This window comes from Diabrotica virgifera, chromosome 7, assembly GCF_917563875.1.
Source record: "Diabrotica virgifera virgifera chromosome 7, PGI_DIABVI_V3a".
Taxonomy (NCBI): Eukaryota; Metazoa; Arthropoda; class Insecta; order Coleoptera; family Chrysomelidae; genus Diabrotica; species Diabrotica virgifera.
In genome coordinates this window covers 46097538-46120765 of record NC_065449.1, presented here as the reverse complement: position 1 = coordinate 46120765, position 23228 = coordinate 46097538, and the positions used below count along the sequence as shown (strand labels likewise).

The following is a 23228-nucleotide window of genomic DNA, read 5'->3' as shown; positions in this document are numbered from 1 at the left end:
TTTATCCTCGTACATATCAATTGTATATGGAACATATTTTATTATTATATTGTTATAACAAAATAAATAATATATTATTTTATTGTAGTTTTGTTATTAATCAAAATAAAAAAATTGGGGTATTAATGTGATAGCAATGTGACAGCAGTGAATTCTTCTCGTAAATCCGAGTATAGAAGGCATGAATGCTTATATTTGCCTCTAAAATTCTGTTCTTCATTCACACTGTGACATTTTTCGACCCCACAAAATAGTGGTAGGCAGACCCAGAAAGATAGGATTCTTAAGCAAATTTCCATTCGCTAATATTTGGTGTAATTAATAGAAACATTATTAGTAAGACTAACGTGATATTTAGTATTAATATATAAATTTACAATCACAGATAAAATGTTTACAATATTAACATATTTTTTTAGAAACTGTTAACTTCTTAATACATCAAGTTCTTCAGGTGTGACATGGAGCCTAAGTTGTTTTTCAATTATCAAATCTTGTATTTGTGGTAATTCAGCTGGAATATATATGGCAGCATCCATGTATAAAGCCTGTAAAAATGCGCAATATTAGCAAACATTTCACTCTATGAACAAAAAAAACTAACTGCACTTTTGGCTGTCATAATAGGGCCGGTTTTTCAGTGCTGGGTTAACCTATTTATTTTTTGGTCACCGAAATATTCATGTTTAATCAGTTTTTCAGTACTAGGTTAGAGCTTAAACTCGTTTAAGTTGACCACGATTTTAACCGATCCTCGTTAGTTGGTTTAACTCCGAATTTTGCGGTTACGCTTGCGCATTGGTGCAGTGAATGCATCATGTTTATTTTTTGAGTACCTGCCTGACAGAAGGGATTAGTTGGGTTATGTTATTTTCTTTCATTTGCGGGAAGTATTCTAATATCATACCTTCTTATTATTATAAGGAAATTATTATTATTGAAATTATAAATTATTATCAAAGGTAATACCACGAGTCCTCTAAATTTTATCGATAAATTTTTTTGTTTTCACGAAAACTACTTTATTTGGTAAAATTACGAAAACAAACCGAAATAAAGAAGTTTAAGTATGAAAACGAAAAAATTTATCAAGCAAAATTTAGAGGACGAGTGGTATTTGAAAAGATTATTTTGTGAACCAATATGTATTATTAGTAAATACGGGCATCTGTGAAATATTTTTAAGACAACTAGGATCAATGTCTTAAGTAGGTTATAGATAAATTATTTTATATTTTTAAATTTAGGGTACCTTAAGTTTTATCAGGGAAGATACTGTTTTATCAAGGAAGAGGCTGTTTTATCAGTATTACACTCAATGATTGGCTAGAACGACGCGTGGTGATTGGCTGAAAAAGCAAAAACGGCAGAATTTGACAGGTGAAAAAAATAATCGTTATTATATAGGAAGGAATTATAAGGAAATGTATTTAAATATAACTAACAGGTACCTATGTTTACACTTACTGTAACAGGATTTAATGCATGATTCCTAGTAATATTTTAAAAAGATTATTTTATATTTGTCTACACAGCAAAATACTTAGGTAATTATTTACCAAAGACTCTGACTTCTTATTACCTGGTCAATCTGTTCAAATAGTGATAAGACCGTGGTCTTTGACAAACAAAATCGGAAAAAAAAGTCTAAATCGTCCCAGTAATTCTAATTCTCTTCTGTTATGAAACCGAGGTAGACGTTATGAACTAAACAAAGATTCCGAACTTGATATTGCATTGCATTAATCATTTTTTTAATTTGGTTATGAAATTGTCTTTTATTTATTTTTCTGTCAAATTGATCATTATTTCTCGAATTGCACATGCGCACGTACAGTTACTGCTGCCAACAGAAGAAAAAAAATGGTTAGCTAACCGAGATTTTCTTAACTTGATTTAAAGCACTGAAAAACGCTATGAGGGTTAAAATATTGGTTAAAATTTAAACTAGGTTAGCTAACCAAAATTTTAACCGCTCACTGAAAAACCGGGCCATAATGTCTTCTTATAATATTCTGTTACAGGATAAATACCGTTGCACGTCATTATCTACGTCAGAGATCTAAGTTGACATTGTTGGCAAATTACAAAAAAGTCCTGAATTCATTTTAAATTAAATAGAATTGCAGAAGTGCATTATATAACAAAACAAATTAATATTCAATACAAATAAATAAAAACATTATAAATAGAAAACAAGAATTAAGTAATAATCTTACGTTAAAGTAAACAATAATAGTATATTATGCAACGAGCATTTAATGATGGTCATTATAAAGTGAGTATGAGGGATATTCGTATTAAATACGAGCTTCATAATGATAATTAAATGCAAGTTGTATACACGATTTTTTCTATGATCATTCACAACAAAAAATATATTCAAATTTATTAATTTTGTAACGCAAACAAATTAAGTAGTTGGTCAGTTCGTTTACATATTGAGAACTGTCAAAGCGTATGCATTTGACTCGCCATTGGTCACTGCGCGTGTGCCACCTTCATCGCGAATGCCATATCGCGATTCTATTGGTTAAAAATCTGTATCATAATGAAGTTAATTATGATACAGGTAGTGAAATCATAATTGATATTTTATAGTATGAGAATGGAAAAATATATTAAAACAAATACTTATTTTATGGAATACAACATATTTTGGAATACAACAAACCGGCATATTTATGTGTCGTTGACCTTAAGAAAGCATTTGACAGGATCACATTAAAGGACGTTATCCACTTGTTATCTCGAGAGACGTACCTCTGGGAATAATTAAAACGATAGAAAACATCTACCAGAACAACACAATAAAAGTAAAAGTGGAAGATGAACTAACTGACGCAATTGAAGTCGGCAATGGGATAAGACAGGGGGATTCCTTGAGTCCTTTATTGTTCAACCTGATCATGGACGAAATAATAAAAAAAGTAAGAACTAAAAAAGGATAACAAATGGGAGAAAAACAACTTAAAATATTCTGCTATGCAGACGATGCAATACTAATCTCTCAAAGAGAAGATAATTTACAACGTATGCTGCACTAATTCAACATAATCGCCAGAAAATTTAACATGTTAATTTCCTCAAAAAAGACAAAATGCATGGTTATAACAGCAGATCCAATAAGATGTAAATTGGAGCTGGAAGGTCAGATAATAGAACAAGTGATGGAGTTTAAATACCTAGGCATCACACTATCTAGCTACGGAAGGCTCGAAACAGAAGTGGAAGATCAAGTGAATAGAGCAAACAGAGCCGCAGGTTGCCTGAATGACACAATATGGAGAAATAAAAATATCGGAAAAGAAATGAAAGGCAGAATTTACAAAACAGTCATCAGACCAATAATGACATACGCGGCAGAAACACGACCCGACACAGAGAGGACAAAAAGATTGCTCGAAACAGCAGAGATGAAACCCTTCGAAAAATCGATGGTAAGACTCTATGGGACAGAGCTAGAAGTACAGATATACGACGGAGATGCAAAGTGGATAACATTAATAACTGGGTAAGAAACAGAAGAATAGAATGGAATGACCACATAAGCCGAATGACAACAAATGGGGTAGTCAGGACAGCGAGAGACGGTTCCCCAATAGGAAGACGATCAGTGGGAAGGCCACGAAAACGATGGAACGACAACTTACTAGAGGCACATTGAAAAAACAGACAGTCATATCTATACAAAAAGAAGAAGAAGAAATATTTATTTGTTTATATCGTGTTTATATACATTAAAATATTTATTATACAGTGATGAGCGCGCTAATAACCGGCAAAATGACGCAAAAGATGAAAAACATAATACATTGCGAAACAAAAAGAGATGAAACTAGTGGAGGTGGAAATTATCGTTATAGACGTATAAATAATGAACATTACATTACATAGTTTCCCACCTTTGGAAGTCTGTGACAGGAGTATTTTATAAAATTCTACTGTCACAGTGACAGTTGTCATACTCCTCTGATACGTCTAAAGTTGGGAAACTATGTAATGTAAAGTTAATTTATACGTTTATAACGATAATTTCCACCTCCGCGAGTTTCATCTTTTTTTGTTTCGCAATGTATTATGCTTTCTATCTTTTGCGTTATTTTGCCGGTTATTAGCGCGCACATCACTGTATACGTAAATATTGTTTATATCGTTTTTATATACATTAAAAAATAAGGGGACAGTACACATCCTTGTCGTACTCTTCACCTTATAGATGTCTCCTTAGATTTTTGTTGGTCTACTCGTATTATGGCTTTTTGATATCGGTATAAATTAGTAATAATTCTCACATCGTGATCATCTATATCTGTGTTATGTAATACGTTTGCAAATTTTCTGTGTTGTATTTTGTTGAAGGCTTTCTCAAAGTCAACTAGACATGTAAATATGTCACAGTTGACATCTCGACACCTTTTTTAAAGTGTTTGGACAGTAAATATCTCGCTAGTTCCAAAGTCTAAATCTCAGTTGGTTTCCAGTGATTCTATCGTCTAGTTTTTTGTTGACACGTTCATGCATCGCCCACAAGAAGGCTTTTAAAATATGGTTCATAAAGCTGCTATATTCTTCACATTTCATTGCGTTAAGTATTTTCGGTATTGGGATGAACACAGATATTAGCCATTCTTTCAAAATTTCTTCAGCATCGTAAATTGAATTAAATAATTCTACTAGTATATCAATGTGGTTCTTTGTTAGGAGAACCACATCAAGTCTTAAGATTTCAGTAGATATGTCATCCGGTCTCACGGCTTTATCATTTTTAGTGCGTTTTAGTGCCTTTTCAATTTTTCCTTTGGTAACTACAGGTCCGTTTCTTCTTATTGATTCTATTGTCTCCACTTTTTGTGGTCTTCAATTTTTTATATATTCTTCCAATCTATTTATTTTCTCCGCACTTTCAATTATTATTTTGTTATTTTTGCCGATTAAGTTTCCAATATATTTTTGTTATATATGTATCTTGATATTGTTATCTATTTCTTATATATGTTATGTATATGTTAAATATGTTTTTGCTTCTCTAATCTTTCTTTTTCTGCATATTTTCTGATAAAAATTCCTTCGATTCTTAAATTTTTTTTGTTTGGTTGTTTTATTTACTTTTTTGTATTTTTGTTCATTCTGATTTATCCATTGATTACTTTTAGGGAATGTTTTGCCTTCCAGTGATTGTTGTATGATATTGTAGGATCTTCTTTAACTCTCTCCATTGTTCTGCCACGTTAAGTTGTCATCTCTCTACTTTCTGAGCTTCCCTGTGTATTTGTTTTTGATCATATGACAGAGATCAGCTTCTGTCAGTCTTCTAGATTAATTCGAGGAGTTTTGATCCCACTATTTTTAAATAAAAAAAATGAATTTTTGAGATGCCTCTTGAGATACCAAACCCTTAAGGAAAAATTTAAAACAGATTAGACCAGATGATCTTAACGCTGATGAATAATCACTGATCAATAAAACCAATCCATATACTTATTAATCTTAACGCTACTGTGACGCACATTTGAAGAAATCAAAGAAAAACAAAAGGATACAAATATTAAAACTAAACAAAGATTATATACAAACGTTTCTACTTACTTTCAGCCAAGGACACTCTTCTACAGCGCAATAATAAACTTTTCTACAAATATCTGGACTAAAGTAAGTATAAACAAACTGTAAGTATAACCGCCATATCAAACCACACTTTCTAGTGTTGGAAGCTGTAGTGATGTTCTTAAATAACGCCATCATTTTGTTCTTTAAGCCAGAACTGATCTCATATTTAGTTCCTAAAAATTAAACTTTATCAATTATTTGCTGGGTGGGCTTTAAAAACTCTTTTTAACCTGACAGCTACTGACCTACAAGAACTGCAAACCATGATTTTAGAACTACATACCTAATCTTCTAAAATAGGACTGAAAATGAATTTAAACAAAACAAAAGCCATGCACCCCGAAGAAACAGTGACAATAATAAACGATAAAGTTATAGAAAAAGTTGAAGAATATATTATACTTGGGACAAAAAATAATACTAAATAGGGAAATTCAAATAGAAGAAATAAAAAGAAGAAGAAAGTTAGCATGGGCAACATTCGGCAAACTGAACTATATACTCAGAAATCAACAAATTCAGCTACATCTTATATCTAAAGTTTTTGATGCATGCATTATTCCGATATTAACATATGGGGCAGAAACATGGACAATCACAAAAAAGAATATGACTATACTCAGAGTCACTCAACACGCGATGGAAAGAGCAATGCTAGGCATATCACTTAAGGACAGGAAAACAAACACATGTGTTTTTGTGCCTTTGTGAGGTGGGTTCTTACTTTTCGCTGAAGATTTTCTATGTCCGTTTTTGTCCACTTAACAATGCCAAATGAATAGCTAAGCGCGGAACATGCGTAGGTGTTTAGTGCCTTAAACAAATTTCTACTATTAAGGTGTGAGCGAAGCAGCTGTTTTACCCTTCGTATAAACTCAGTAGTTATCTCTGTTTTCATTTGTTTATGGTCAATTTTCCGCGCTTGCTTTACTCCAAGATATTTATACATATCGTTTTCACCCATGGCCACGATGTTCTGGCCATTTTGCATATCGAATCCTCCGGGCTGTACTTTTCCTCTGACTATATTTAAAATACGGTACTTGTCTAGTCCGAAGTGCATGCTAATATCATTAGAAAACGTTTCTACAGTTTTTAGCATCTCATCGAGTTGGTTTCGAGTGGAAGCCATTAATTTCAAATCATCCATATACAATAAATGATTAAGCTTCGCCACCACATTGTTGTTATTTTTGATGCTAAAACCTGCGTCTGCGGAGTTCAATAGCTGAGATAGTGGGTTCATTGCTAGACAGAACCACAATGGACTCAACGAATCTCCTTAAAACAGGCCCTGGCTGATTGCGATATTTTCAGTTTCGATGTTATTTTTACCAGGTATTTGAAGGTGAATTCTAATCTTCCACTCCGTCATTATATGATCTAAAAAGGTCACTATATTATCATTGACTTTATATATTCTCAATATATTTATAAGCCATGCATGCGGCACTGAATCAAAGGCCTTCTTGTAATCAATGAAGGCAGTAAAAAGTTATTATTAATTTTATTATTAATTTATTAAAAGAGTCCCATAAAGGGCTAGATCATCATCAGTGCTGTAACAGGTTAATGTCATTTTACGGAACTTGGGGAAAGATGTTGCAGATTTAAGTTGTAAAAGGAGATGGTTGTATAGTTTTTTTGCAGGATTTTAATATAGATTTCTTTACTAATTCGGTGGACGGGATCGGTAAAAATACATCAAAGGTAGAATTGCTAGTGGAGTAGTCATGATTAGGCCTTGCTGGAAGAACATGTAGGTATTTACAAATTAAGCAAACAGTTTCTAAAATATATGTATAAAGAAGGAAGTGTTAAAACACCGTGATCTTTGACGTAGCTTCTGCAATATGTTCTTCTGAGGCCAAAAAGATACCTTATTGCTCTTTTTTTTAATTTAAAAATAACATCGGATTTGGCAGGAAGACCATATCGAAGATGAGACTCGAACAAAGAAAAATATGTTATTTTGGAAGAGGCTAAATTGATTTCCTTCGAAACAGATCTTATTACATAGCAAGCTGAGACTAGTTTCTTACTTAACAAATCGATATGAAGGGACCATTTAAGGTTGCTGTCTAAAAAAATACCAAGACATTTTATAGTATCAACGGTACTGATCTGGCTGTTATTAAGAAGCAAGTATTGAAGAGCTCCTTCAGGATAATGCTACTGTCTTAAAGATAAGTGGAGGCCCCAATACTTAACCTTGTTTTACACAATCAAAAGCTTTGGCCTAGTCACAAAAAACAGCGGCAGTGTTAAGATTATTGTTTAGTGCTTGGTAAACCTCATGTATTACAGAAAACATGGCATCAGTGGTACATTTATTTGTTAAAAAGCCGAACTGTTTTTGTGATAAAATGTTGTTTTTTTGGAGAGTACCGGTAGTAAGTCAATAGGTGTATATATATTTGTTGCAGGCATTATACAGGGTGTAACAAAAATAGAGGTCATAAATTTAATCGCATATTCTGGGACCAAAAATAGTTCGATTGAACCTAACTTACCTTTGTATAAATATGCACATAAAAAAAGTTACAGCCCCTTTGAAGTTACAAAATGAAAATCGATTTTTTTCGATATATCAAAAATTCCTAGAGATTTTTTATTGAAACTAGACATGTGGTACTTTTATGGCAGGAGCATCTTACAAAAAAATTATAGTAAAATTTTGACACCCCATAAAAATTTTATGGGGGTTTTGTTCCTTTAAACCCCCCAAACTTTTGAGTACGTTCCAATTAAATTATTATTGTGGTACCATTAGTTAAACACAATGTTTTTAAAACTTTTTTGCCTCTTAGTATTTTTTCGAAAAGTCAGTTTTTATTGAGATATTTTGAATATTAGTCAAATCCACCACATATTTTTAAATGGTTAAGTACGATTATGGAGACTTGGTAATCGTATGAAAATTTATTTATAATTTACATTTTTAGGCATATTTTAAACCATATTAAAAAAGAAGCCACATCTTGATAAAAGGTGCCTTATCGAAAAAATACTAAGAGACAAAAAAAGTTTTAGAAACATTGTGTTTAACTAATGGTACCGCAGTAATAGTTTAATTGGAACGTACACAAATATTTGGGGGGTGTAAAGGAACAAAACCCCCCTAAAATTTTTATGTAAACATATTAAAAAAGAAGCCGCAACTCGATAAAAACTGCCATATCGAAAAAATACTAAGAGGCAAAAAAGTTTTAAAAATAGTGAGTTTAACTAATGGTACCACAATAATAATTTAATTGGAACGTACACAAAAGTTTGGGAGGTTTAAGGGAACAAAACCCCCATAAATTTTTTATGGGGTGCACAAATTTCACTATAATTTTTATTTAAGATGTTCTTGCCATAAGAATGCCACACGTCCATTTTCAATAAAAAATCTCGAATAGTTTTCGATATATTGGAAAAAATCGATTTTCATTTTATAACTTCAAAGGGCGATAAGGAAAGAAGACATACGTGAATGCAAGGACTGCAAGGTAATAGTGAGTGAGACAGTAAGCCAACAACATAAGCTGCTTGTTCTGGACATCGAAGTAAAAAGCGAAACTAAACAAAAATATCGGAGAGGACCACAAAAAATCAAATGGTGGCTGCTGAAAGATGAGAAAGAAGGTCTATTCAGGAGAAGAATAGTAGAAGAAATATGTTGGAACATGAAAGGAAGCCCTAATACAATTTGGAGAAAAATGGCCAGTAGTATTAGAGAGACTGCTATTGAAATACTTGGGAAAACGTCAGGAAAAAAGTTTGAGGATAAAGAGACTTGGTGGTGGTCAAACGAAGTACAAGGAAAAATAAAAGAGAAGAGAAAATTATATAAAAAGTGGCAAGAAACCAGATCCGACACAGATCTTCAAAACTATATGGTGGCGAAAAAGGAAGCGAAAGTAGCAGTAGCAAAAGCCAAAGCAGAAGCGTATTCAAACCTATATGATCAACTTGATACCAGGGAAGGCGAAACGAAGATATATAAAATAGCCAAACAGAGAGCAAGGAAAGCAAAAGATTTTAATCAGATTAGATGTATCCGAGATGAAAATAATAAAATACTAGTTCACGAAAGGGAAGTCAAAAAGAGATGGAGAAAGTACTTTGACAGCTTATTAAATGAAGAATTTGACAGACAGCCTGTAGAGTCAACGGAGACAGTAGCAGCAATGGTCACCAAAATAACCAACGAGGAAGTGGCTCAAGCGCTTCAAAAAATAAAGAAAGGAAAAGCGGTAGGACCAGATGATATTCCTGGGGAAGTATGGAGAGCATTGGGAGAGACAGGAACAAGGTGGCTAGCAGGTCTATTTAATAGAATTATGGAAGTCGGACAAATGCCAGACGAATGGAGAAGCAGTATACTGGTACCTGTTTACAAAAACAAGGGAGATATACAACAATGTACAAACTACAGGGCTATAAAACTGCTTAGCCACACCATGAAAATATGGGAAAGAGTAATTGACAGACGGATACGTGAAGAGACCGAAATATCCGAGAATCAATTTGGCTTTATGCAGGGTAGATCAACAACAGATGCAATTTTCATTATAAGGCAGTTGATGGAAAAATACAGGAGTAAAGAAACAAACGCTCATATGGTATTCATTGATCTTGAGAAAGCATATGATAGAGTTCCTCGAGAGATTCTGTGGTGGGCACTCAATAAGAAAGGAGTCCCTGGTGAATATGTAAAGATTGTGAGGGATATGTATGAGGGAGTAACGACTAGTGTTAGGACAGGTGTGGGAGAGACTGATAAATTTCATGTGAAAGTAGGATTGCACCAAGGCTCTGTGCTTAGTCCGTATTTATTCTCATTAGTTTTGGACCAGATAACAGCGAAACTACAGGGTAACATTCCATGGTGCTTAATGTATGCTGATGATGTCGTGTTAGTAGGAAATAGTGAAAGAGACTTAGAACAAAAACTGGAACAGTGGAGACAAGCTCTGGAGGAAAAAGGTTTAAAACTTAGTAGGACAAAAACAGAGTATTTGGAATGTTCATTTAAAGATGGAGCTACTACAAATAAAATGGTATCTTTGGATGGTGAAATGATTGTGAAAAGCAATAGTTTTAAGTACCTAGGATCGGTATTACAGAGTAATGGAGAAATAGATGGAGATGCATGCAGTAGAATTAGGGCTGGATGGATGAAGTGGAAAGAAGCGAGTGGTGTGTTGTGTGACAGAAAAATTCCAATGAAGCTGAAGGGAAAATTCTATAAAACAGCCATAAGACCGGCTATGATGTACGGAACTGAATGTTGGGCAGTGAAAAAGAAAGAGGAACAACGAATGCATGTGGCGGAAATGAGAATGCTTAGATGGATGAGTGGAGTGACAAAGAAGGATAAAATTAGAAATGAGTATATTAGGGGAAGTCTAGGTGTGGCACCAATTGATGCCAAAATGAGAGAGCATAGGTTAAGATGGTTCGGTCATGTTCAACGTCGAGACGTTAATCACCCAATACGAAGAATAGCTGAAGTGCAGATTCCTGGAAGGAGTAGGAGAGGAAGACCAAAGAAGACCTGGGGGGAGGCGATAAGGCAGGACATGTTGGTAAAGGGGATTAACATTGATATGACCCAAGACAGAATTGTGTGGAGAAATGCAATTAGGGAAGCCGACCCCGCATAGGGATAAGGCAAAGAGAATGATGAACTTCAAAGGGCTATAACTTTTTTTATGTGCACATTTGTCTTAAGGTAAGTTAGGTCCAATCGATCTATTTGTGGTCCCAGAATATGTGATTCCTCCGACGCCCCTGGGGGGCATAAGGAGTTTCGAGAAAGAAGAAGAAGAAGAAGAAGAATATGTGATTTAATTTATGACCTGTATTTTTGTTACACCCTGTATATTTCACCACCCTTATGAAGAGGAATAATAATGGCTGTTTTTAGGCACCCTGGAAATTTACCCTTCTCAAAAAGAATCATTAATTATTAGTGAACCGAGGACTTCCAACACATTTTCTGGGAGATTTGCTTTTGATACTATTAATTGTTTGGATCAGTTTAGATTTTATTAATTCGTCTTAGAAAGAATGAATTCGAGACCTTTTATGAATTAGGGAGATAGAAAATGGGATCTTGTTGGAGCAAAATAGTTGATATTATATTTTTACTCGCATTAACGAAGTATTCGTTTAGATTTTCAGGATTTGGAAGGGAACATGTTTGACCTGCTTTAAGGTACTTGGTCGTATTGCTTTGCTGATGTCAGATTATGTAAGTGTGTATAGTAAGTGGGTTAACCAACAATTTACACAACAATTATTTTTCAAACCATTTTTTTAAGTTAATTTGCACCGCAAGCGGTTAACCCACTTGCAACCTAGGTGAGAAATCTGAAAAAGTTGTAACTGTAAAAATTATGTTTACCTTGAATAGTATCCTGAACGACGTTTTGAAATTCCTCGAGTTGTTGGTTTACAATGATAAGAGCAAAAAGTGAGGGTAATGCTCTATCTGATTTCAACAGCAATTTCTTGATTTTCCACCATTGTAGCCCTAATGAATACTCCAACGAATATTGCTTTTTCAAAACTGACAACACAAACACATTGTTCGGATACAGCTCTATAGCCGTTTCCATAGCAGATTCCAACAATTTTACTGTATCAGTCTTGGGTTGTTTTCCAGAGCAATTAAATAATAGAGCTATATAAAATTCATATAAAACTTCTTTTTGCCAAATATTGTGGGTGTTAGAATTTGCAAGCTGGTGCAAAATATTCTGAAGAAAATCAAAAGACTCGCTGGGACTCTTGCAAAGAAGAACAAACCAAGCGTGGCATATAATCCAATCGGTGAAAAAGTTTGGCAAAAAATGTTCTACACACGCTAGTTTAATTTGCTCAGCTTCCATTAATTGTCGAGTAATTGTGTTAAATTTTTCTGTTGCCTTTTCTTTAATTTCGTCATTCAGCTGTAATTGATTCTGTTGTAAACTCATCTGACAAAGAAGCTTCAAAGCTTCATTTTCATCATCGCTGTTATTTTTTGCAATGTGCAACTGAACCAGGTGTTTATGAAGACTACACCAATTTTTCTGAGACGTTGAAACATTTGTAACACACATCTCAAATCTTTGAGTGAAACTTAAAGCTGTATTGATTATTTTAATACAACTATCTACATTCCCCAACTCAAGTTCAGCTAGAGCGTATTCTAGATAAAATATTGCATTCTGTCTATTTTCTTCAAGTTTAAGGCACTCCTTGAAATTTTTCTTAATACGTTTTTTAAATTGCTCTGTCATTGCAAACAACTGAGCTTTATCTAAAACAATTAATAATCTTTGAAATTTAAAATACCATAAAGTTATTGCCGTTTTTTCGTCCCCAGTCAGACAGTTTGCAACGTTTTCCATAATTTTATTAATGAAATTTAAATATTCTTCATGACCGGGTATTTTATTTAAATACTGTGGTCCTACAGCCAATCGTATATTGCTCCATAGACTTGTTGAAGTATCAACTGGATATAAAGGAAAATACATCGAGAGCAGTGGTTCTACCGAGTCGAAACTCCAAGGAACATAATCTAAACCTAGTTCTCCCATTGTACTATGTCTACAAGGTAGTAAAGGTATTTTAAGCAGCGAGAATATTGTTGCAGACATTTTAAATACATTGCCTGGCATTGTGATTGGATGAATCAATTGAACTACATCATCAGTAAGTACTATTCGTTGAGGATCTTCACATTTATCGTCATCCATACAAGGTAGCCAATGACAAGCTTCTCGTAGTTTCTCTGTGCGCAACCACAACTCGTGTAGAGGTAAATTTGATGCAAAAATGATATCTTCCAATTCCATTAACTGACTTTCCGCGAACTCAGATAATATGTGAAACCTACTACTATTATTTGGGGACAAGTTTAGTTCAAGATACATTCTCAAAAGAGTCCAAAGTTGTTCAAACAAGCCTGCTTGCTTCAAAAATAAACCGCACTGATACAGCATCTTCAATATACATTCTTCTAATAAATGCCGTTCCATGATATTCGTTCGCCTCAGTTGATGTAAAGTTGAGAGACACTTTGTATATAAACTTATAACTTCTGGTGTGCTACAATGGGACATTGAGCATTGTGTGGCTTCTATATATCCTTGCCATAGGATGATATTACTTTTATCTTTCTCGACTAAATCCCTCAGGTATATCTAAAATAAAAAACATACTGAAGGATTATAAACTTAACGCAAAATGAAAGGCAGTTTATGTTTCATTTCGGTTCAGAGGTGATCCATCATCCCCATACGTACGTTTCGGTCTCTCCAGACGTCTTCAGTGGGACCACATAAACAACTCTGAATCAACAACTCTGAATCGTAACGAAACCGAACTCTCTATTTAAGCTAAATTATAAAAATAAATCGCGCATCGGACACTGTAGCGACATCTATTAAAGAAATGAGAAGTCCCAGATGTAAACAATAAATCTGTAACCTCTCGTGGAACCACTTTATTCGTCGTTTCCTTGCCTTATAAATTGTAAAAGGCAGAGATTAAGGATGTACCCAGAAAGTGGTTCCACGAAAGGTTTCAGATTTATTGTTTACATCTGGGACTTCTCATATCTTTAACGGCAAAAGCTTTGCGCCACCAAATGTTATGCTCATTTTGATAGTTGATTTTATTGTGAACGGATCAACAGATTTTTCCTTTGGTATTAAAACTGTCGGGCAAAGGTTTACTCAAACTTCTCTTTTTGGCCTAAACCGGGTAGAAGAAAGAAAATGTTTTTCTTATGTTATGTTTGAGACACCCTGTGTGAATGACAAGGTACAAGGGTGGGTATACATTGAAATTATGTAGACTCATGCTTTGTGAACATTTTGTTTTTTCAATTTCCCTTAAACATAACGAAAACTAATATTGCATGTTTCACCCTCATCTTCTAATTACGTTTCTGATCGAAACTTATGAGTTATTTGTTCACCATGTGAGTGGTATCCACAGTGCAACATTAGAGAGACAAGATTGTTTAATGGAGGCCCTGTGATGTCTTGGAGTGAAATTTCCAACAGCAGGAATGGATTTGGTGTCTTTACGTGGAGGTTCTTTAAATAGCGGAAGGTACATTACAGATATTTTGTTCAATACTGCTTAAATAATGGTGCCGAATTACCAAAAGAATGGAAATTATCTATCATGTCAATTAGGCACAAAAAGGGCAGCAAGGATCAGTGTGAAAATTGCCGAGGAATTGCGGTAAACAGCACAATAAGTAGGATGTATGGTAAACTCATTAAGACAAAATAGAAAACGACTATCGAGATTACGAAGCAGAGGAGCAAGCTGGCTTTAGAGCTGGGCGGTCCACAGTAGAGCACTTGTACTGTATTACGCAAGTTATTGAGAAAAAACAGCTGTCAATAAAGAAGTTCACCTGGTGTAAGCAGACTTATAAATAGAATCTGACAGTGTACCCCTCAGCAAACTATTGTCAACCCTACAGCAAACCAACATTAAACAAGGTATTATCAAATAGGTCTGGATCCCGCGTATAAAAAAAAAGTTGATTAATAGCGAACTGAAAATTGGTTAATAGCTTAAGGGTGTCTAGTCGGACAAACTTTGATATATGGGAACAATGGAACAGGGGAAGCTATAATTGTGGAACAGGTTAAAAATTTGGAATGGTCAGACCACGAAAACAGCACATGGATTTTGTCCGACAGAACAGACTTAAACTCTCCGAACAGAGATTAAACCCTCATGCAAAAATCAGACTGCTATTTGTCACCAAATGGGCGTTTTAATGAGTGGAACATGTAGAATATGTCAAATGACAGGAATTATGACAGGTGATAAATAGCAGTCTGATTTTTGCATGAGAGTTTAATCTGTGTTCAGAGAGTTTAAGTCTGTTCTGTCGGATAAAATAAATGTGCCGTTTTCGTGGCGTGACCGTTCCAAGTTTTTAACCTGTTCCCAGTATTTTAATTCCAAATAAGAGCAGTAATAAATAAGTTTAAAAAAAACAGCAATTTGTGAATAATTTCATGCATGTGCAAAGATCCTTTGGAACAACTATATATTATTATTTTACAGAAATTACTAAAAAAAAAACAAATAGTTCATAGAGGGTAAAATACCTGTAATTCATCAGAAGGAAATGTTACAACAGCTATATTTAACCTTTCCCTGTGAAGTTTCTCACTATTAGGATTTGATATCAAAGCTTTATCTAATATAGACAGCTTTCTTTCTCCTAAAACTCTCTGAGCTTTAGCTATACTCCCTAAAACAAGTAAATAAAAAATTATTTCATAAAACTGTTTTTTTGTAAAATTTCAGTTTTTTCAAATATATTTAAATAAGTTCGTTTGATCTACTTATTTTATTAGTTAGATTATACAAATTGGTTATATATTATCATTAAAATATGGAGGACACAATGTCTTTCAAACATTTATGGGATATACTTATATATGTTATAGTCAAAGCCCGAATTTCAGGCACTCCTAGGTTTGACTAGGCAATCCTCAGGTCTGACTGACGGTCTTAGTCAAAGCTCGAAATAAATTACAGTTTCGGCCTTTGACTAGTCAAACCTAGGAGAGACTAAGTTGGTCAGGCAAAGGTCGAAATTTAATTTTATGAAATCGGTGTTTGACTAGTCAAACCCCGATCAGCTATTAAAATGTCGTAATTTGTTAGATTAGGTTTAATAAAACGTCATTTTTTAATTTTATTATTTTTATATTGTCGTAATTAAAATAAATAAATTAGTGTTTATTCTCACATGTTGAGGAATTATGGCATTTAGCTTTTCTTAAATATCCCCAGAACACTTCTATTTAGAAAGACGAAAACTGGTACGCTTATTTATCTTCTAGAGATAAATCGATTCCATCAATAATTACGAATTTCTAGTACCAGTCATAGGCGTCCGTTTTGAGTAGGGCAACGGTTATTTTATCGCATAACTTTTTTGTCTTTAACTTCTAAGCATTTTTGACACTGGACTATTAAATTATGAGACATTCTAATGCTAAAAGGTATTCTTACTTTAAGTCTATAAAATGCGCCGTTTTCTAGAAAAATCGATTTGAAAATTTTTAGTTTTTTGAATTTGAAAACAATTTTCAGTAGTTGAATTGCACGAGAGCTCTAAAATTATCAATGTGTTTCCCGAGTGACACTTTGACAGTTTTATGTCAAAAATTATGTCAAGGTGGCACAAGTCGATAATAATTTTAGAGATCGAGGGTAATTCGCTGAGATTATTTCATGAATAAAACTGTATTTTTAAATAATTTTAACTAATATTTTATTGATATCTTCACCCGAATATTTGCTAAACGTGTTTCTTGGTGTTCTCTGGGACAAGTTGTAAAACATTAATTGTCATTAATGTCACTGAATGTTCATTTTTGCATAGTACTGAAGGGCATCTGACGTAATGCTTGACGACGGGATATTATCAAAAATTATCGGGTATAATATCACAAGAGAGTGAGAATAAATTGAAAATAATGCGACAGTTTTTCGAAAATTCGTTGTCTGGCAATAGACTTGAGAGCCCACAGGCTCGAGTGGCTATTGCCCAATGACAACAAATTTGAGTAAAAATGAAGCACTATTTTCTTATTTATTCTTACTGTCGTGTGATATTCGTAATATTATTTTTTAATAAATATATATTATGGATATTTTCTTAAATGTGGCAGTGTCAAAACTAGGAAACTGGTTGCCATTAAACAGAAACAATCTACTTAAAAAAAATTCTATCGGTAATTTTCTACAGTAGATAATTCTCAGCATAATTTTAATCTGATTGGACAGAATTAAACACGCGATCAAATATCTTACTATACGATTGGAAGTTAAAATCATTAAAAAATAATCACTTTAATTTTTATTTTTGTAGCTTTCTATTGGTCAGAATCTCCTATGAATGAAATAATCAGAAAAACACGGTGTATTTTACCGACTTAAAGCAAAAGTAGCTATTAGTACTAGAATACCACATAATTTAATCATCAAGTATCAAAAATGCTTAAAAATTAGAGACAAAAAGTTATGCGATAAAATAACCGTCGACCTAGCCAAAACGAACGCATATGACCTGTACTAAAAACGAAAAATTTTCAAATCGACTTTTCTAGAAACGGTGCATTCTACCGACTTAGAGCAAAAGTACCTTTTAATACTATAATACCTCACAATTTAATAATCCAAAACAGACGCCTATGAACGGTACTAGAAATTCGTAATTAATGGAATCGATTTATCTCTGGGAGATAAAAAAGCGTACCAGTTTTCGTTTTTCTAAATAGAAGTGTTCTGGAGATACTTAAGAAAAACTAAATGTCATAATGCCTCAACATGTGAGAATCAACACTAATTTTTTTATTTTAGTTACGACAATATAAAAATAATAAACGTTAAAATTAAAAAATGGAGTTTTATTAAACCTAATCTAACAAATTACGACATTTTAATAGCTGATCGGGGTTTGACTAGTCAAACCCCGATTTCATAAAATTAAATTTCGACCTTTGCCTGACCCGCTTAGTCTCTTCTAGGTTTGACTAGTCAAAGGCCGAAACTGTAATTTATTTCGGGCTTTGACTAAGACCGTCAGTCAGACCTGAGGATTGCCTAGTCAAACGTAGGAGTGCCTGAAATTCGGGCTTTGACTATAACATATATACTAAATTTACATTCAATATACAGTAGAAATAAACAAACCAAGGCACGTTAAATGCTACCAGGAGCACTCCCGAATCATAATTTACAATGTATAAACTTTGGAAATCATGATTTGGGATTTACAATGTACATACATTGTAAATTATGATTAGGAAGTGCTCCTAGTAGCATTAAACGTATCTTGGCTTGTTTATTTCTACTGCATCTTGATTGTGTTAGTGTAAGATTTTTATAGAACTCAAAGTACTCTATTGCACAGTTGCTCAAAATGACATAGTGTAGTTTACCTCCGAGGTCAAGAAATATCTTTTTAGGAATGAACCTTTGAGAACTCTGTACATATCAGAAGCTGATTCCAAAATTAAATTTGGTGTGAAAGTCGAAAGGACTCATTAATACTCCTTATGGAAAACCAGTCCAGGTCAAATTTAATGAAAGTTCCGCCAATAATAGACAGTGTGTAGATTAAAAAAGTTAATTGGCTCTAGGTCTGAAAAACTATTATTTTGAAGCTACAGCGTTCTGAATTTATTTGATTCAGGTGCTTAGGGTATGTCAAGCGTATATCAGATTTTTTTATTCACATATGGATACTTCAGAAGTCAAACAGTGTAAATCAAGTTCTCCTTAAAAACGACTTATCGTCGCTGATGTACCTCCTATCTGACAATACCGTGAGTTTTTTAGGAGAGATGAAAACCCTGTTTTAGGATCAGCTACTGTTTTCGTATGTAAGTTTTTACTTATTATATAGTAAATACATAGTAGAATTTACTACAAACAGATCAATAAATATCTTATAAAAACAGGAGGTAGCCCTAAAAAAACTTTTTCATCTCTTCTAAAAAACTCACTGTATTGTCACATCACAGCAGATGTAGCACATAGAAAATGGTAAAATGTTTCAGTTATTGGGACCGTGCAAGTTCGGCAAAGCGACCTCTATTTCTACGCTCTGTACTTTTATTCGCACTTTTATTATATTGGCCAATTATACTAGTCCTGGTTGCTGGATAATTGTCAAGGCCATAGTCCAAAAAAATATTAAGAAGAAAAAATAAGATGCAGGTTATGTTATGCAAACGTAAACAAGTGTATGTAGTAATAAATTCAACATCCCGTATGTCGAAAGCGAAGAATTTGCGGTCATGAGTTTATAAAGCAAACGGTCATTATTTTTTCATGCAAAATTGCCCCTTAAAGTTTGTCACACTTATTTAGAAACATCCTGTATTGATAAAGAACATTGTTAGTTGTTAAGGTGTCTAACTTTTTTATTGTCCAACATAAACAAATAAGTCAAAAAAGAAAATGTTAAAAAAGCCTAAAGCTACAATCTAGTTTTAATTTCAATAATTTATCTACAGTAAAACATTCCACGGGGTGTTTCGAACTTTGAGGAATAAACACTGTATGATTGTTACACCTGGTATACAATGACAATTTACCTGTCTAGCAACAACATTATTATGACGATATTGTTAAAGAATAAGGCTATAACATACTAAAAAAATCACTCAAATCGGACAACAGGTTTAGAAAATTCGAGACATCTAACTTAAATAATTCATCGAGTGACCCGCTTTTTATGATCGCAAGTGTATTTAAAAAGGCAGTATAACTATTAACTAACCTTTGTTTGTTGTTTCTCTTCCCACAAATTTTAAAACGCAACAACCATACATAACCAAACCGTCAACCGTCCAAACCACAGCTGCCATATTGGATAATTTTTGACATGTCATTTGAACATCCAATCAGAACAAAGTTATAATGCGCATGCGCCTGGATCGTAGGTTTTAACATATAAAAATTCACCCTCATATCACGCGTAAAGAAGTATAACCTCAAAAATTAGGGAAAACCTAAGAATGAAAGATTTAATCTGGTTAGTAGGTAGGAAATCGAAACTGACCATACAAAATAAAACCCTTGTCTACACAGGAGTATTACGAGAAATGGGCAAAGAATACGAAATCATAAACACAATAAAATATAAGTACTAGAATACTAGTTCACGAAAAGGATGTCAGAAAGAGATGGAGAAAGTACTTTGACAGCTTATTAAATGAAGAATTTGACAGACAGTCTGTAGCGTCAACGGAGACAGTAGCAGCAATGGTCACCAAAATAACAAACGAGGAAGTGCCTTGAGCGCTTCAAAAAATAAAGAAAGGAAAAGCGGTAGGACCAGATGATATTCCTGGGGAAGTATGGAGAGCATTGGGAGAGACAGGAAGAAGGTGGCTAGCAGATTTATTTAATACAATTATGAAAGTTGGACAAATGCCAGATGAATGGAGAAGCAGTATACTAGTACCTGCCTACAAAAACAAGGGAGATGTACAACAATGTACAAACTACAGGGCTATAAAACTGCTTAGCCACACCATGAAAATATGGGAAAGAGTAATTGATAGACAGATACGTGAAGAGACCGACATATCTGAGAATCAATTTGGCTCTATGCAGGGCAGATCAACAACAGATGCGATTTTCATTATAAGGCAGTTGATGGAAAAATACAGCAGTAAAGAAACAAACGCTCATATGGTATTCATTGATCTTGAGAAAGCATATTATGATAGAGTTCTTCGAGAGATTCTGTGGTGGGCACTCAATAAGAAAGGAGTCCCTGGTGAATATGTAAAGATTGTGAAGAATATGTATGAGGGAGTAACGACTAGTGTGGTCTATGTGAAAGTAGGATTGCACCAAGGCTTGGTGCTTAGTCCATATTTATTCTCATTAGTTTTGGACCAGATAACAGCGAAACTACAGGGTAACATTCCATGGTGCTTAATGTATGCTGATGATGTCGTATTAGTAGAAAATAGTGAAAGAGACTTAGAACAAAAACTGGAACAGTGGAGACACGCTCTGGAGGAAAAAGGTTTAAAACTTAGTAGGACAAAGACAGAGTATTTGCAATGTTCATTTAAAGATGGAGTTACTACAAATAAAATGGTATCTTTGGATGGTGAACTAACCTGATTGTAAAAAGCAATAGTTTTAAGTACCTGGGATCGGTATTACAGAGTAATGGAGAAATATATGGAGATGCATGCAGTAGAATTAGGGCTGGATGGATGAAGTGGAAGGAAGCGAGTGGTGTGCTGGGTGACAAGAAAATTCCAATGAAGTTGAAGGGAAAATTCTATAAAACAGCCATAAGACCGGCTATGATGTATGGAACCGAATGTTGGGCAGTGAAAAAGAAAGAGGAAAAACGAATGCATGTGGCGGATATGAGAATGCTTAGATGGATGAGTGGAGTGACAAAAAAGGATAAAATTAAAAATGAGTATATTAGGGGAAGTCTAGGTGTGGCACCAATTGATGCCAAAATGAGAGAGCATAGGTTGAGATGGTTTAGTCATGTTCAATGTTGAGACACTAATCACCCAATACGCAGAATTGCTGAAGTGCAGATTCCTGGAAGGAGTAGGAGAGGAAGACCAAAGAAGACGTGGGGGAAGACCATTAGGCAGGACATGTTGGTAAAAGGGATTAATATTGATATGACCCAAGATAGAGTTGTATGGAGAAATGCAATTAAGGAAGCCAACCCCACATAGAGATAAGGCAAAGAGAATGATGAATAAAAATAAGAAAGTTACAATATCTGGGACACGTAATGAGGGGACAGCGATATAAACTGCTACAACTGATAATACAGGGAAACATAGAGGAGGAAGGAATATAGGAAGAAGGTGAGTGTCATGGTTGAAGAATTTAAGGGACTGGTTAAAATGCAGTTCCATAGAACTCTTCAGAGCAGTGGTAGAAAGAGTAAAGATAGTGATGATAAAATCCAACCTCTGATTGGCAGACCGCACTTAATGAAGAAGAACACAGCTGAATAGGTAAGTAGGATAATAATATGTTGACAATCCTTCATATTTACCTGGACTATTTACTTCACTGTTCAAGTAGTATTAAAAATAAATCTGATCATTTAAGATGGCATTAGATAGCTGTAAATACTGTTTAAAAATGTTTTAGCTTAGATTTACCTTTCCTATAACTCTTTTCAAATTGATGCACTGTATCTTGAAAGTTTATATATTCTAGCCACACATTTATATCTTCTGGTTTCCCAGTTAAATAACTGTTAAAAAATCCTGTCTTTTCACTTAGCTCTTGTTCTTGTTTGAAGCCTGTGAAATGTTCGTCTCTAGGTGCAAATCCTATTTGGTTCACATTTTTTTGAGTTATTATGTCTTCTTTTACTTCTGGCTCATGAGATAGATGTTTGTAGTAGCGTTTGAATTTATTTTTTGACTTACATTTTTTATAATTTGTGTTGCCAAGGAAAAACTTTACCTGGTAAATAGGTGCTGATGGTCGTGAAATTGTGTTAACAGAAATCAGTTCTCTTGCACCTTTCGTTTCGATTTTAAATATTTCATTCTCAATTATATTATGTTCTACAATTCCTGACTTCTTGTTTTTGTCACTCTTTTTATGTTTTTTCTTTCGTTTTTTAGACACTTTAGGACTGTCTTCATTTATTTCTGAATCGGAGCTTGCTTCATTTTGAGCTTTTTCATTCTGCCTTGCAGAATTGGAACAAGTTTCCTGTTGTAATGCCTGAACTTCTGATACATCTGGTAAATTTGCTTGAAAACTAGAATTTGTTAACCAGGAACTTTTATCTACATCTGATTGAGAAGAATTGTCTACTTCGGATGCGTAAGCAGCAAAAACTGACATAATGTACTTATATTTACAAAATATTTTATATTTTTAATAAATATTGATCAAAACGTCAATGTTTACATTTTTCTAACCTAACTTTCAGATCATTTTTCACAAAATCACACAACACAACGTTAATATATACCTCTATGAACACGACTACTTCAGTTATTAGGTCATGGCATAAACGGTATTTAGCTACTTGTTAACAATTTAGTTTCTTTTTCTAG

The 23228-nt window shown here is 33.9% G+C and overlaps 1 protein-coding gene across 1 annotated transcript; it reads right to left on the bottom strand.

The window, feature by feature from the left end:
• Positions 1–330: 330 nt before the first annotated feature.
• On the bottom strand, positions 331–23094 carry LOC114337625 (nuclear exosome regulator NRDE2). Its single transcript, XM_028288121.2, has 5 exons — positions 22314–23094; positions 15735–15880; positions 12008–13796; positions 5590–5783; positions 331–548 (listed from the first exon to the last, which is right to left on the bottom strand). Exons 1-5 carry the CDS (start codon positions 23011–23013, stop codon positions 426–428), a joined length of 2952 nt encoding a protein of 983 aa, XP_028143922.1. The 5' UTR covers positions 23014–23094; the 3' UTR covers positions 331–425.
• Between the last annotated feature and the right edge of the window lie 134 nt (positions 23095–23228).

Coding starts and splice junctions, on each gene's coding strand:
- LOC114337625 (XM_028288121.2), bottom strand. CDS start 23,013: ATGTCAGTTTTTGCTGCTTACGCATCCGAAGTAGACAATTCTTCTCAA. Junction 15,881..22,313: donor TGAAAAGAGTTATAGGAAAG/GTAAATCTAAGC, acceptor TACTTGTTTTAG/GGAGTATAGCTAAAGCTCAG. Junction 5,784..12,007: donor CGTTCAGGATACTATTCAAG/GTAAACATAATT, acceptor TTTAATTTTTAG/GAACTAAATATGAGATCAGT.